This window comes from Corella eumyota, chromosome 4, assembly GCF_963082875.1.
Source record: "Corella eumyota chromosome 4, kaCorEumy4.1, whole genome shotgun sequence".
NCBI lineage: Eukaryota > Metazoa > Chordata > Ascidiacea > Phlebobranchia > Corellidae > Corella > Corella eumyota.
The window spans coordinates 11,629,941-11,644,234 of record NC_137493.1 but is presented as its reverse complement, the minus strand read 5'-3'; the positions used below and the strand labels follow the sequence as shown (position 1 = coordinate 11,644,234).

Sequence of the window (14,294 nt, the reverse complement as noted above, 5' to 3'; positions counted from 1 at the left end):
TCAGTAAAATAAATTTACAATGCAGTTTCGTACCAAAAGTAGACATAAAACGTATTTAAGGTCCGGCCAGCGTGGTGTAGTGGTAAGAACAATTGCTACACAACATATAAGGTCGTGGGTTCAATCCCAACTGCTCTTATGTTGTAGCGCCTTTGAGTACAGCACTTGAAACGGTATTAACCCTTGCTGGGAAAGCACTTATTCAGCAGCATAATTATGGGGTAATTATAATTTATAATATCCCAAACTGCCATAGGCAACCTAAGGGTCGGGGTAACGATTGTTACTCTATGTTTAGGGCGCGCCTTCGACCTTTCCACATCGAAGATAAAAATAAATACAAAAAAAGGTTTCTTCTTTAAAAATACCGTGGTTAGCATAGCGCTTGTGATAAACAACATTTTTTTGCTTTTATGTTATCTCGCTGTGGCAGTATACTTCTAAAGCATTTGTTTTACGTCTTGTATTTGTTCTGTAGCTAACCTGCTTACCGTTTTGGACGAGAAAATTTTACCTAGATTTCGTTTTTTTAATGAGACTTTTTTTAAATCGATCTATTAAGAACCTATAAGCATAAGTTTAACCAATTAATTGTTGTTTTTTTCAAAAATAACATTTTTTAAAAGCTTTTTAATTTGTAGAATTAAATACGATGCTACATTGACTAAAGCAAATATTAAACCCCAATAAAGGATTCTGTAAAAATAAACAGCGATGAGAAGGCCACACTTAATTAAAATATACAAAATAGTCGTGTCAAACAAAACTCGCTATCTTATAACCAAAACTTGTCCAGGGATGCAATCTAGCAAATTTTATCTTTACAGGCAATTTTGATCAGAAACAAATCAACAAGAAATCAGAATAAAAGCTAAAGAAAATATTGTACAACACAAAATCTATAAACTATGTAAAAAGCTTCATTTCAACCTCACTTAACTTATTTACAGTATTTATATCCATCAAATAGAAAAAAATATTTTTCGAAGTTATTTAAAGTAGAACAAATCATATAACAAAAAAACATATTACAATGAGATATGCAAAAACATATTTAATGAACTAACGAAACATTTGTTACGAATGACAATGGTTAGTAAAAGATCATCTAAATCTGATAATAAGCGATTTAGCATTAAAAGCCGAAGCTCGTTACCCCTTGTTTATAAATGTGGTTGGCAGTGTGGTGTAGTGGTAAGAACACTTGCTACAATACACATGAGGTCGTGGATTCAATTCCCACTGATCTCATGCTGTAGCACCCAAGGCGCTATCAACGGTAAAACCTCCTGCTGAGCCAGCACTTAATTAGCAGCAAAATTATCGGGCAATTATAATCTATAATATCCCAAACTGCCACAGGTAACTCGAGACTGGGTCGGAGTAACTGATGTTACTCTATGTTTAAGTCGCGCATTCGTCTCTCCCACATCGAGGATAAAAATATATACAAAATAAAAAATCAATTTTAAAAAAATATTAGAAATGGACATTACTGTTACGCACTTTTCGTTGGGTTACTGCCGCACCTATTCGACAACTCATAAACTAGTACAGAGTTCAGTATATAACATTTATTTACCAAATATAGGCTAGCACCGCAACGACCAAACACAACCGTTCAGCAGATCCTTCAAAACGTAACCCTTTCCAATGTAACACAACATATATTACGTGGTAATTCGCGCTAAAACTTAACACGCATTATCAGAAGGTTTCAAGATAGGTAAATACTTTACTAGACAAGTACAACAAAGATTGGGGCAACTGGAATGTTTACGCCGTTTGTTACATTACACATCGGATTTGGATGACAAAAGTAAAATAACAAAAAAAACCTTTAAAAACAAATTATTCATTAAACACCCCCTAACAAATAAATCGAATAACTATAAAAAACAAGTAAAAAAACTCAAGTTATGTAGTAAGATATATAAAAAATCAAAACATTTTAACTTAAGCCACCTTAAAAATCTATATGTAACACAGAATAGTAATAAAGAACGATTTAATGCACAACATTCGTACAAACTTTAATATGTGTGAGTTGCATGTTTTTAAATAATATTATTTTTCGCAAGTCAGAAAATATTTATGCCAAAAAAATAGTTGGATTACTACCGATTTAAGGGGATGTAATTTCATTAATAAGCATAGCGCGGGATAAAACAATTTATAATACACGATATAAAAAAAGACAAAAGCATAATATATAACACTCTTGCTTTTACTCCATCGAAATATCTATAAAAAACAACAAAAAAGTTTTAAGTTTAGAAAATTTTATAACAATGTTTTGTAATATTTTAATTATAACAGTTTTTAATTTAACACCAATTTCAAAATAAAAATTGCTACATGTTTACGATTTTAGATAATAATAAGCTTTACTAATTACGATTTCAGGAGAAGTATTGCAAAGTAACTAAAGTAGCTATTGTCTAATTTTAAAGTAAAAACAATTAAATAAAATCAGATAACTACGTTAATTTAATAGACCTTGCTTAAAAGTGTTTTACAAAGATATAAAAAACTTGCCAATAAATTTTATAAAGTTTGTTGTTCCTGTCATATTTTTGTATAGCAAAATGTCATAAAGTGCCAAAATAGGTCTGTTCGGGAGATTATTTATAACAAATCCGAGTTCATATAAAACGTTTTCTAAAACAATAAAACATGTTTGGATATAACATAATGTAATCAATAAAATTTAAAAGCAGAGCATTAATATTTAATTTTTTTTTTAAATAAACAATTATTTAAATATAACAAGCAAACAAAAATATAACTTAAATCAAGCATTAAATTTAGATATACCTATAGTTAATATTCTTAAAATGACTTAAAAAAAATTCAAACTTATAAATAAAAAACTTTAAATATTTTTTTTAAATAAACCGTAGATGATTATTCTTATGATATAGAATTGAGTAAAATTTTTTAAACAAGTACTAAAATATTTTTAATTTAAAAAATGTAACATCAAAATCGGGTTTTAATACACCAATAGCATTTTAAAACAAAAAAGTTTAAACTTATCTTTACCCTCTTTTAATATTGAAGTTGGCATACTTTTGCATGCTAGAAAGTCATTAAATACCACACCATTGGTTTCCAGTTTAGCATTAACAAGAACCAATACAACACATTGTGAAATAAATTCTAAAACAAAAAAAGAACATGTTTAAGCAACCCATAAACATAAATAACTTACGCAAATTATCTTAACAATAAAGTTTATGCCTAATAATGCAATCATACTTTTGAAAAAAATGTTAACATAACAAGAGTTTTTAGTATAGTTACATTAAACCTTAGTTATTGTTGGGCTCTCTTTTGGAGATGTCCTCAAAAGAATGCAATAGGAATTAAACAATATAACTTATGCAAAAGGCCAGGCATTAGGTGGTGTAGAGTATCTCGCTATAGCACAACCTGTATTAGAAGTGTTTTAAAACAAAAATACTTACGAGTGCAAACAGGAGCTGAACCCGACCATTCTTTATCTGATTGACATTGACTTTTCTAAATCTCCAGAACTCAAGTAATAACCATTATTACATTGATACCTAAAAAATAAAAAAAATAAAACCTATTGCATTTTTAACTAATACATTATAACTTAAGAACAGGTTAGCAAACAATAACAAAAGTATATTTAAAATGTTATGAAAAATGACTACTAATACATGTAAATACAACAATGAGACGGTTACAAAAACGTAAACTAAATATTTAATTTTAAAATTTAAAAAATTTTTACTATTGAGTTATTTTTTTATATACCTTACGATGCTTTGATAATGAAGATCACCACTAAACTTCGAAGTAGAAAATAGAACATCTGGCAACGCTATGCAATAAGGATCCACTACAAAAATTTTATTAATATTGTTATCATGCATTAAAGTTTTACAAATTGTTTTAACAACCACATTCTTAAACTTTAAATCAAAAATATATTGACAAGGATTAAACACGAAAGAACCAGTAAAAGTAATAAAGTGATATAAAAAATAGTCATCTCGATCAAAATTAAAGTAAATAGATATTTGGAAACAATATCAGCATTTATTTGCAATACGTTAAAGGGTAGATAACAATATTTGAAACATTTTTTTGTATATATCTTCATCCTAGGTGTGGCAAAGTCGAATGCGCGACTTAAACATAGAGTACATCAGATACTCCGACCTAGTCTCGAGTTGCCTGTAGCAGTTTGGGATATTATAGATTATAATTGCCCGATAATTATACTGCTAATTAAGTGCCGGCTCAGCATAAGTTCATATCGTTTATGGCGTCTTACTCGAGGGCGCTACAGCATGAGATCAGTGGGGATTGAAGCTCATGTGTGATGTAGCAAGTATTCTTACCACTACGCCACGCTGCCGGTGAACATTAGTTGTACATATGTATTTAAGACCTCCTTAGTCGTGCTAACCCTGATGAGCTATTTATTTAAATATTAAACCACAAAGTTTTACCCTTAGTCGGAGTATGAAGTGTATTTTAGATAATGTGTGCTAAAAGTTGTATAACACAAACCAAGAAATGTGACAAATAAAATAAACAGCAACACATTTTTGCACATATAGTGGCTCGTTTTGTTGCAAACCTGAGTTAGACTTAGTCCTGAGTTAATTTTAGTTTTGGTCATAACTGCTTAGGGGATTAAACAATTTACTTTCTGTTTAAAATAAAAATTTCATGTAGTAAACCAAGTGTTTAAAACAACACACCACACTACCAATTAATATATTTATAATTAATAAAAATTTGTTTTGGGGAAATTGCTTTTGAAAAAAACATCTCTGTCCAAAAACGTTTAGATAAACAAAAATGCATAGTTTTGTTATTAAACTTATTGAGAAACAAAGCAGAACTGATTTAAATGTCCGTCGAAATAAAACTTTACTGCCTTTAAATAAATTCCAATATGGTGAAATATCCTACGAAATAAAACCCTACTGCTTTCGAATAATTTTAGTTTCGTTAAAAAGTTAATAAAACGTAACGTTAAAATAAAAAGTTATTGCCAGCAGTGCCAGCCGATGCTTATCGCATTCCAATAAAATAATGCATAAACAAATTCAAAAGTGCTAATATATGAAAATAATATGCATATTTGCAGAAGTCGCAATTGTGGTGCAATATTAACAGCTTTTCTCTTAAAAACAGACTAGCTAACTCAACGTTTTTATATTACGTTGTTACATCAGGTGCGCAACTTAACAAAATAATAAATTTTATATACAATACTTTAAAATAACCAATAACAACGATTATTATACTTAAAAACACGTCTACATAATACTGTTTTTGAATCAAAATTAAATTTGCTAAACAAAAAACGTGCAACACATCGCATGGTTGGAAGCACAATTCGCAAAATAAAAGAGCGGAGTTTCCAGTTGCGCCGTGGGCATACCAAGGCTCCACTTACTACAACGTTAAAATCAATCTTGTGCTGTACCATGCAATATTCTGTACTAATAGACTTTGTCATGATTTCCAGCCTTTTTGAGATTAAATCAGACAAATTACCAGATGACAGTTTATACAAGGTTACTGATATTCAGTTACCACTCTACTCTATATAAACATTTGTAATTTTTCATTTAAGACAAGACAAAAAGAATTACAAACCAACTTATTTTTATGCGTTGACTTTTGGTACTGATAAAATTAAAAACGAGATGGATCATATGTCGTCAAGTTTAGGTTTTAGAAAATAAATATAAAAAATGAAATACTTACAATCTTGCTGTGTGTCCATTTTGCCAAAAGAAAAAGCCAACAGCAAAATAATTAAAACAAAATTATTGTTTTCCATTTCTATGAATGAAGTTAGTCTTACGCCTACTTACTGATTTAATATTATTTTGCTTCAGCTTTTATAAAAAAAAATATGATCACTTTTAGTTTACAGTTCTTAAATGAAAATTTTACATTTACCGTGCTTATTAGATTAAAATAACTACATTCTACAAGTTATTCAAATAATATTATAAAAAAAGTTAAGACTTAAACACCAACTATGTTCATAAGCGAAGTAAGATTTAAAATAACAAATATAATTCAAAATGTTTTAAAATAAAGGAACTAAACACAATACCTGGCAAATATTTACTATTCGTAACAATTTAATGGAAAACTGAAGTTTTATTGTATAACGTAGTATGCGTCAGGACCTGGAATGGTGCAACTTCATAATAATAAATATATGTAAAACATTTAAAACCCTTCTGTTAGTGGGCTTTTATTAAATAGAAGCTGTTTACTTATTTCGTTTTATGGTTTATATAAAAAGGAAAGTATAAAAGTATAATTAAAATACAGGGACCCAGAGCTAACAAAATTTAATATTAAATTTTATCTACATATAAATAAATAGATAACAGTTATTCTTCTTCAAAAAATAAGTCTATTTTTACATTTGGTGTAAACTCGATAAAAAAAGTTTATCAACTGTCTGGTACGTTATTAGTTGATAACTTTTTTAGATGTCAACTGTTGTTTGTTTATTATAATTACCAATCGGTGTATTTATTTATCAGCTTAAATTTAACTTAATAGTTTATTTTATAGGCCTATGTAATAAAATAGGCTTATAAAAAGATTTTTTTTAAATCAAATAATTTTAGACTACATTTTATTTTTTAGTTAAATTTTGTTTCTATTTGGTTGACTGTACGCCACTTAAATTATTGATTTTAATTTTAATACGAATTAAGTAATTAAAAAAAACTGTAAAAAAGATTTAGGATCCCTAAGCCGAACTTAAAATACAAAATGAAATTACAAATATCAAATGTTGCAAATTCTTAGACTAGATAATTTAATTAATAATACAAAAACAGTGCGATATAATTTTCCAAATGCAACTTTTCACTTTAAATAAAAAATGCATGATAGGCTTTTAAAGATCAAAAACACAAGGCAGATACGAAGAGTTTTTGGATATATGTACAAAATAATAGGTAACTTATTGAGATACGCAATACTGGACAAAAAAATTACCTTTAATTTTATAATACAACTTACCTTATTTTAGGTTAGTCTAGTCAAAGTGTTATTTGAACGATACTATTAAAAATTAATTAAATATTAAAAAATGGTTCAATCAATGATAAAAATTAAAAAAAATATTAAAAGTTTTTATCTGTGGAAGTCGTTTATTTATTTAAGAGGAATCATTTCTTCAGGTTCAGGTTCATTTTGTTCCGATGTCCTGTTAGGATTATTGTTTTGTTTACAACATTTTATGTAGATGACGACTAGAATAATTACAAAAACGACGGCTGCTATTACTGACCCAACAATAATGATGGTATTGTCAGTAACATCTAAAAAAAATTTAAAAAAATAATGTGAAATTTTTTTTACTACGTAAAAGATCAGAAAAAAACTACATTAATAAATTAAGAATCAACAATTTATTCCAACTATTATTTCACTTAAATTGCATTCAAAGATTAAAAAAATAGATTAAACCTGTTTGTGGTGTTGTTGCAGTTGCAGTACCTAAAAAATAAGAAAATCAATATTTATAAAATAATTTTTAAGATGGTTCACAAAATGTAAGTGTAACGACCCTAATACAGATAAAAAATTAAAAATATAAATAAAAAAGGCAATAAATATTTTAAATGACAAATAAAGGGGTGTAACGAAAAAAAACATTGATTTGATTTATAACAACTGCAAATATTTAGTAAAGTACATAAAAAAGCAAATTAAGATTCTGTTGCCAAAAAATAAACGTAGGTTAATTAGTAACAGTAATTTTTATTTTATAATTGACTATTTCTTATTGTTTAGTAAATATTAACATTTATAATAACACAATTGCAATTTTTATCCTGATACTTTTTAAAAATAACCTATTTTTACATAAATTTCACAAAATTCTTACTGTAGCATTGTGGATTATTATTTTTCCAGATCATATTTCCATTGCTTACTTGACACTGAGAAGTTGCATAATCAGAAGATAAAATGTAACCTTAAAAGTTTATTTTTCAATAGCAAATTTATGGGAAAGTAAGCTTATATTTTTGACGTGTTTTTTTTAGGTTGTTAGTTTAAAAAAGAAAATATTCTTTAAAATAATAAAATTTTTAACTAACCTTCATAGCAAAAATATGAAATTTCGTCTCCAAACGAAAATGAATTTCCAGTAAAATTTCCATTTGTAATGTTAGGAGGAGAGCCACATGAACGTTTAACACAATTAAAGTTAACAGGTGTCCATGTATAATCTAATCGACATGTTCGATATTCTACAGAACTCTCAGTAAATTGATAACCTGACATCAAAAAACTTTATAATTTTTATCCTGTCATTGCAAAAAATTGTAAACACACATTCCAATTTTGTTTATTAGTTTCTTACCCGTTAAGCATTGAAAATCAACTTTTGTGTTAATTGCAAATCCTGTTGCATTTTGAGTTGGAATAGCGTTATTAATGCTGTTCAACTTTCTACAACCACCTATGTAATGTTACAAAACAGGAATATTATATGTAGGATATGTATTATTTGCCTTTTGTCATTTGCACCTCAATTAAGTTTAGTAAATTGAACCAAACTTAATGGTAAAAAAGCACATTGATTATATAACTATTTAAAAAAATAATGCATTTAAAAAAAAATTAAAAGTACTTACGTAAACACTGAGTGGTTCGACCAGACCAACTCTTATCAGAACGACATTGTCTTTCTGCATTTCCAGCACTTATGTAATACCCTTCATTACATTTGTATCTAAGTAAACAATAACCAAATGTAAAAATTAAAATACATTTTTAAAATAACATCATAGTTCTAGTTTAAATTGTAAGTTACTAAATATAATGTAAAACTACATATAATACTTACATTCTAATTGTTTTACTACAAAAAATTTTAAATATCTACTATCAAAAGTTTTAAACAAACATAAATTTATATAGTGGTAAAAATAAATTTCAAGTTATAACACAGCAATACAAAATATGAAACAAATACACATTTAATATACTAACGTAATTATGCTTTGATAAGAGTGGCCATTACTAAATTGGGATGTAGAAAATGGAACATCAGATAAATCTGGGCATTTAAGATCTACAAAAAGTAGAGAATAACACTTAGTTTTAGCAATTAAAAAAAATAAGCAATATAATAGTAATAAAAACAATATTTACTGAGGACATTTGATTTTTTATGACAAAAATTCAAATTTAAAAACATAATTATTTATAACGAAAAACCTGGGTTATAACAGGATAGACCACATAATCCATCACATAAACAATGTTTCAAAACTGCTTTGCAATTTGAATCTTGTGTGCAAGGTTTTTGGCAACTTCTGCCAGGGTCTTCAAGATTTACTGCAGTTTCATTACGATCTTTACCTAATATTAAAAAAAAAATTTTTTTTGTTGACTTCGGCAGTTTGTAGAAGAAATTAGTACAGTTAAGTTTTTAGTTTTTTTTGTTCAAAAAAGGGCACCACATCATGAAAGCAGTAGGAATTGAACCTAAAATCACATATAGCCAATAAACAAACCATTGATAACCCTTAAAACTAGGTTAATTAAAAATACGATTTTTTTTATCTAAAAATACGCACGAAACAAAAAGGCTTTTTAAAAAGGAAAAAATTAGATCATAGTACGGCTAGGGGGGTAGGGGGGGCATGCACCCCCGGAAATTTTTTTGAAATATGGCGCCTAAATCACTTTATTTTATACCCTTAAACAGTTTTAAAGGACTGTCTCTTATTTTATTTAATTTTAGAAATTTTGCTGTTTTTTAAAACAAAACCACTGAAAAAATTTAAATAAGGTGACATCATGAATATGACATCACAATCGGTTCGGATATATATATCAGTTATTTTAATACACGCATTCCGTTATACAAAATGTAGTTTTTTGTTAACTAAGAATTTAAATTTTACATCACATGTAATGACAAATCTGTAAACACCCATTTGGACCCCACGTGGCTACGCCACTGCCTGTAAGCGCTAATTGCAATCACAATTTATTTAAAAATTTAAACCTATACGTTGGTAAGGCAACAGCAGATCGATTATGATTGGAATACCGATCGAACGAAATTTATTATAGACTATGCGAAAAAACCTATTTCAATTTACCGTAGATTAAACATGGCTGGTTATTGCTTATGCCTAACTAACATTTTACTACCCAGCAGAATTCATTTAAAACTTTTAGCGCAAAAGTTCATATTATTACAGTTAAACTAAATGTGAACTTTAACTTACATTCTTGTTGTGCAGTAATTGTACTGATTAAGATTATTAAAAATAAAATAAAGCAAACGAATGATTTCATCGTTTAATTTTAAGACCACTCTTTCTGATCTGTTTAAATTAAATCAACAGGCACAAACCCTGAGCACTTCGACTTCGACTTAATGAACACGGTCCAATAGTATGCATTTAAAAAAAAATTAAAAGTACTTACATAAACAAGCGGTAGTCGGACCAGACCAACTCTTATCAGAACGACATTGTCTTTCTGCATTTCCACTTATGTAATACCCTTCATTACATTTGTATCTAAGTAAACAATAACCAAATGTAGAAATTAGAATACATTTTTAAAATAACATCATAGTTCTAGTTTAAATTGTAAGTTACTAAATACAATGTAAAACTACATATAATACTTACATTTTACTTGTTTCACTACAAAAAATTTTAAATATCTACTACAAAAAGTTTTAAACAAACAAAAATTTATATAGTGGTAAAAATAAATTTCAAGTTATAACACAGCAATACAAAATATGAAACAAATATAATTTTAATTTACTAACGTAATTATGCTTTGATAGAAGAGACCATTACTAAATTGGGATGTAGAAAATGGAACATCAGGTAAATCTGGGCATTTAAGATCTACAAAAAGTAAAGAATAACACTTAGTTTTAGCAATTAAAAAAAATAAGCAATATAATAGTAATAAAAACAATATTTACTGAGGACATTTGATTTTTTATGACAAAAATTCAAATTTAAAAACATAATTATTTATAACGAAAAACCTGGGTTATAACAGGATAGACCACATAATCCATCACATAAACAATGTTTCAAAACTGCTTTGCAATTTGAATCTTGTGTGCAAGGTTTTTGGCAACTTCTGCCAGGGTCTTCAAGATTTACTGCAGTTTCATTACGATCTTTACCTAATATTAAAAAAAAAATTTTTTTTGTTGACTTCGGCAGTTTGTAGAATAAATTAGTACAGTTAAGTTTTTAGTTTTTTTTGTTCAAAAAAGGGCACCACATCATGAAAGCAGTAGGAATTGAACCTAAAATCACATATAGCCAATAAACAAACCATTGATAACCCTTAAAACTAGGTTAATTAAAAATACGATTTTTTTTATCTAAAAATACGCACGAAACAAAAAGGCTTTTTAAAAAGGAAAAAATTAGATCATAGTACGGCTAGGGGGGTAGGGGGGGCATGCTCCCCCGGAAATTTTTTTGAAATATGGCGCCTAAATCACTTTATTTTATACCCTTAAACAGTTTTAAAGGACTGTCTCTTATTTTATTTAATTTTAGAAATTTTGCTGTTTTTTAAAACAAAACCACTGAAAAAATTTAAATAAGGTGACATCATGAATATGACATCACAATCGGTTCGGATATATATATCAGTTATTTTAATACACGCATTCCGTTATACAAAATGTAGTTTTTTGTTAACTAAGAATTTAAATTTTACATCACATGTAATGACAAATCTGTAAACACCCATTTGGACCCCACGTGGCTACGCCACTGCCTGTAAGCGCTAATTGCAATCACAATTTATTTAAAAATTTAAACCTATACGTTGGTAAGGCAACAGCAGATCGATTATGATTGGAATACCGATCGAACGAGATTTATTATAGACTATGCGAAAAAACCTATTTCAATTTACCGTAGATTAAACATGGCTGGTTATTGCTTATGCCTAACTAACATTTTACTACCCAGCAGAATTCATTTAAAACTTTTAGCGCAAAAGTTCATATTATTACAGTTAAACTAAATGTGAACTTTAACTTACATTCTTGTTGTGCAGTAATTGTACTGATTAAGATTATTAAAAATAAAATAAAGCAAACGAATGATTTCATCGTTTAATTTTAAGAACACTCTTTCTGATCTGTTTAAATTAAATCAACAGGCACAAACCCTGAGCACTTCGACTTCGACTTAATGAACACGGTCCAATAGTATGCATTTAAAAAAAAATTAAAAGTACTTACATAAACAAGCGGTAGTCGGACCAGACCAACTCTTATCAGAACGACATTGTCTTTCTGCATTTCCACTTATGTAATACCCTTCATTACATTTGTATCTAAGTAAACAATAACCAAATGTAGAAATTAGAATACATTTTTAAAATAACATCATAGTTCTAGTTTAAATTGTAAGTTACTAAATACAATGTAAAACTACATATAATACTTACATTTTACTTGTTTCACTACAAAAAATTTTAAATATCTACTACAAAAAGTTTTAAACAAACAAAAATTTATATAGTGGTAAAAATAAATTTCAAGTTATAACACAGCAATACAAAATATGAAACAAATATAATTTTAATTTACTAACGTAATTTTGCTTTGATAGAAGAGACCATTACTAAATTGGGATGTGGAAAATGGAACATCAGGTAAATCTGAGCATTTAAGTTCTACAAGTAAAGAATAACATTTAGTTTTAGCAATTAAAAAAAATAAGCAATATAATAGTAATAAAAACAATATTTACTGTAGACATTTGATTTGTTATGACAAAAATTCAAATTTAAAAACATAAGTATTTATAACAAAAAACCTGGGTTATAACAGGATAGACCACATAATCCATCACATAAACAATGTTTCGAATCTTTTTCGCAATCTGACTCTTGTGTGCAAGGTTTTTGGCAACTTCTGCCAGGGTCTTCAAGATTTACCGCAGTTTCATTACGATCTTTACCTAATATTAAAAATAAAAAAAAATTTTTGTTTTTTGCATTTTTTTATCAAGTAACGTTGGTAACCCCAACCCAGTCCTAAGTTGACTTTGGCAGTTTGTAGAAGAAATTAGTAATACCCAACAGTTAGGTTTTTAGTTGTTTTTTTATGGTTTAAAAAAGGCACTTCATTATGAAAGCAGTGGGAATTGAACCAAGAATCACATGTAGCCAATAAACAAACCATTGTTGGTAAGTTAATGTAAATATACAGTCATGTAACCCAAATTTTGGAAACGGTACTATTAATTATTTTCTACATTGTGTTAGATAGATAAATAATAGATAAATAAAAACCAAATAATGTTAAAAGTGAACAACACAACACTACTTAACTATATGATAATTTTAATTAACATAATACCGGAGATAAACAACTAGTAAAACTATTTTCCTAATGACGCATTTGAAGTTTCAAGTAATATTACGGGTTATTATTAAGTTTAAAATAAATAAATACACTTTATTACATAATATAAAGTGTAATTGTTATTAATTTGCTGACAAGGGTTAACGTGTCGATTTTTTTCATTTTAATAAAATGCTTTAAAAAAACTATTCAGAATTAATATTTTTGTGATAACTAACAATAAGAACAACTTAAAATTAATAAATTTTCTACTAAAGAGTAGTAAGATATTTGTGAAAAACGCAGTTCATTTTCTCTATTTTAAGCCATCACTAATGACATGTAATAGTATGTCGGACGAAGTAGATAGCTTTTAATTTCTATTAACTTGATAATTTTCTCTTACGTGAGCATGTATGTGGTTGATGTTCAATAGGGAAAACTTCGTTCCTTGGTGACGTAATAAAAGATAGGAAGTAAAGTTATTTTCTTAGTTTGTTAAGTGGGAAATTCCGCTACCAATAAAAAAATATAAGAAGATGGTATTATGTTTAACCAGACGGTATGACACAATTTTTGTATGTTTTTTTTCGGACTGTATGACAAAAAAAGAATTACCCAATTATAAAAATCGATAACTTAATCGTTTGTTACTACTACAACACTTTTGAAATGGAAGATATTAATTATAAAGTTTAGCATGTTGACAAATTACTCTCTTAATAACCCTTAAAACTAGGTTAATTAAAAAGACGATTTTTATCTAAAAATACGCACGAACTTTAATTATTAGGTAAACCTACCGGTTTAATAAATTGTAGACAACAACTACTCAAAGAATACAAAGTTTTAAATCAATATTGTAGACTTAGACTATTAATAAACGAAGGAGTTC

At 27.8% G+C, this 14,294-nt stretch overlaps 1 protein-coding gene across 1 annotated transcript; it reads right to left on the bottom strand.

The window, feature by feature from the left end:
- Positions 1-7,178: 7,178 nt before the first annotated feature.
- On the bottom strand, positions 7,179-13,237 carry LOC145750837 (protein lev-9-like). The gene is made up of 15 exons (XM_082566911.1): positions 13,216-13,237; positions 12,870-13,013; positions 12,645-12,726; positions 12,290-12,384; positions 11,066-11,209; positions 10,838-10,919; positions 10,483-10,577; positions 9,259-9,402; positions 9,031-9,112; positions 8,673-8,770; positions 8,399-8,497; positions 8,133-8,312; positions 7,919-8,008; positions 7,498-7,527; positions 7,179-7,349 (listed from the first exon to the last, which is right to left on the bottom strand). The coding sequence occupies exons 1-15, from the start codon at positions 13,235-13,237 to the stop codon at positions 7,183-7,185; spliced, it is 1,554 nt and encodes a 517-aa protein (XP_082423037.1). The 3' UTR covers positions 7,179-7,182.
- Positions 13,238-14,294: the final 1,057 nt, after the last annotated feature.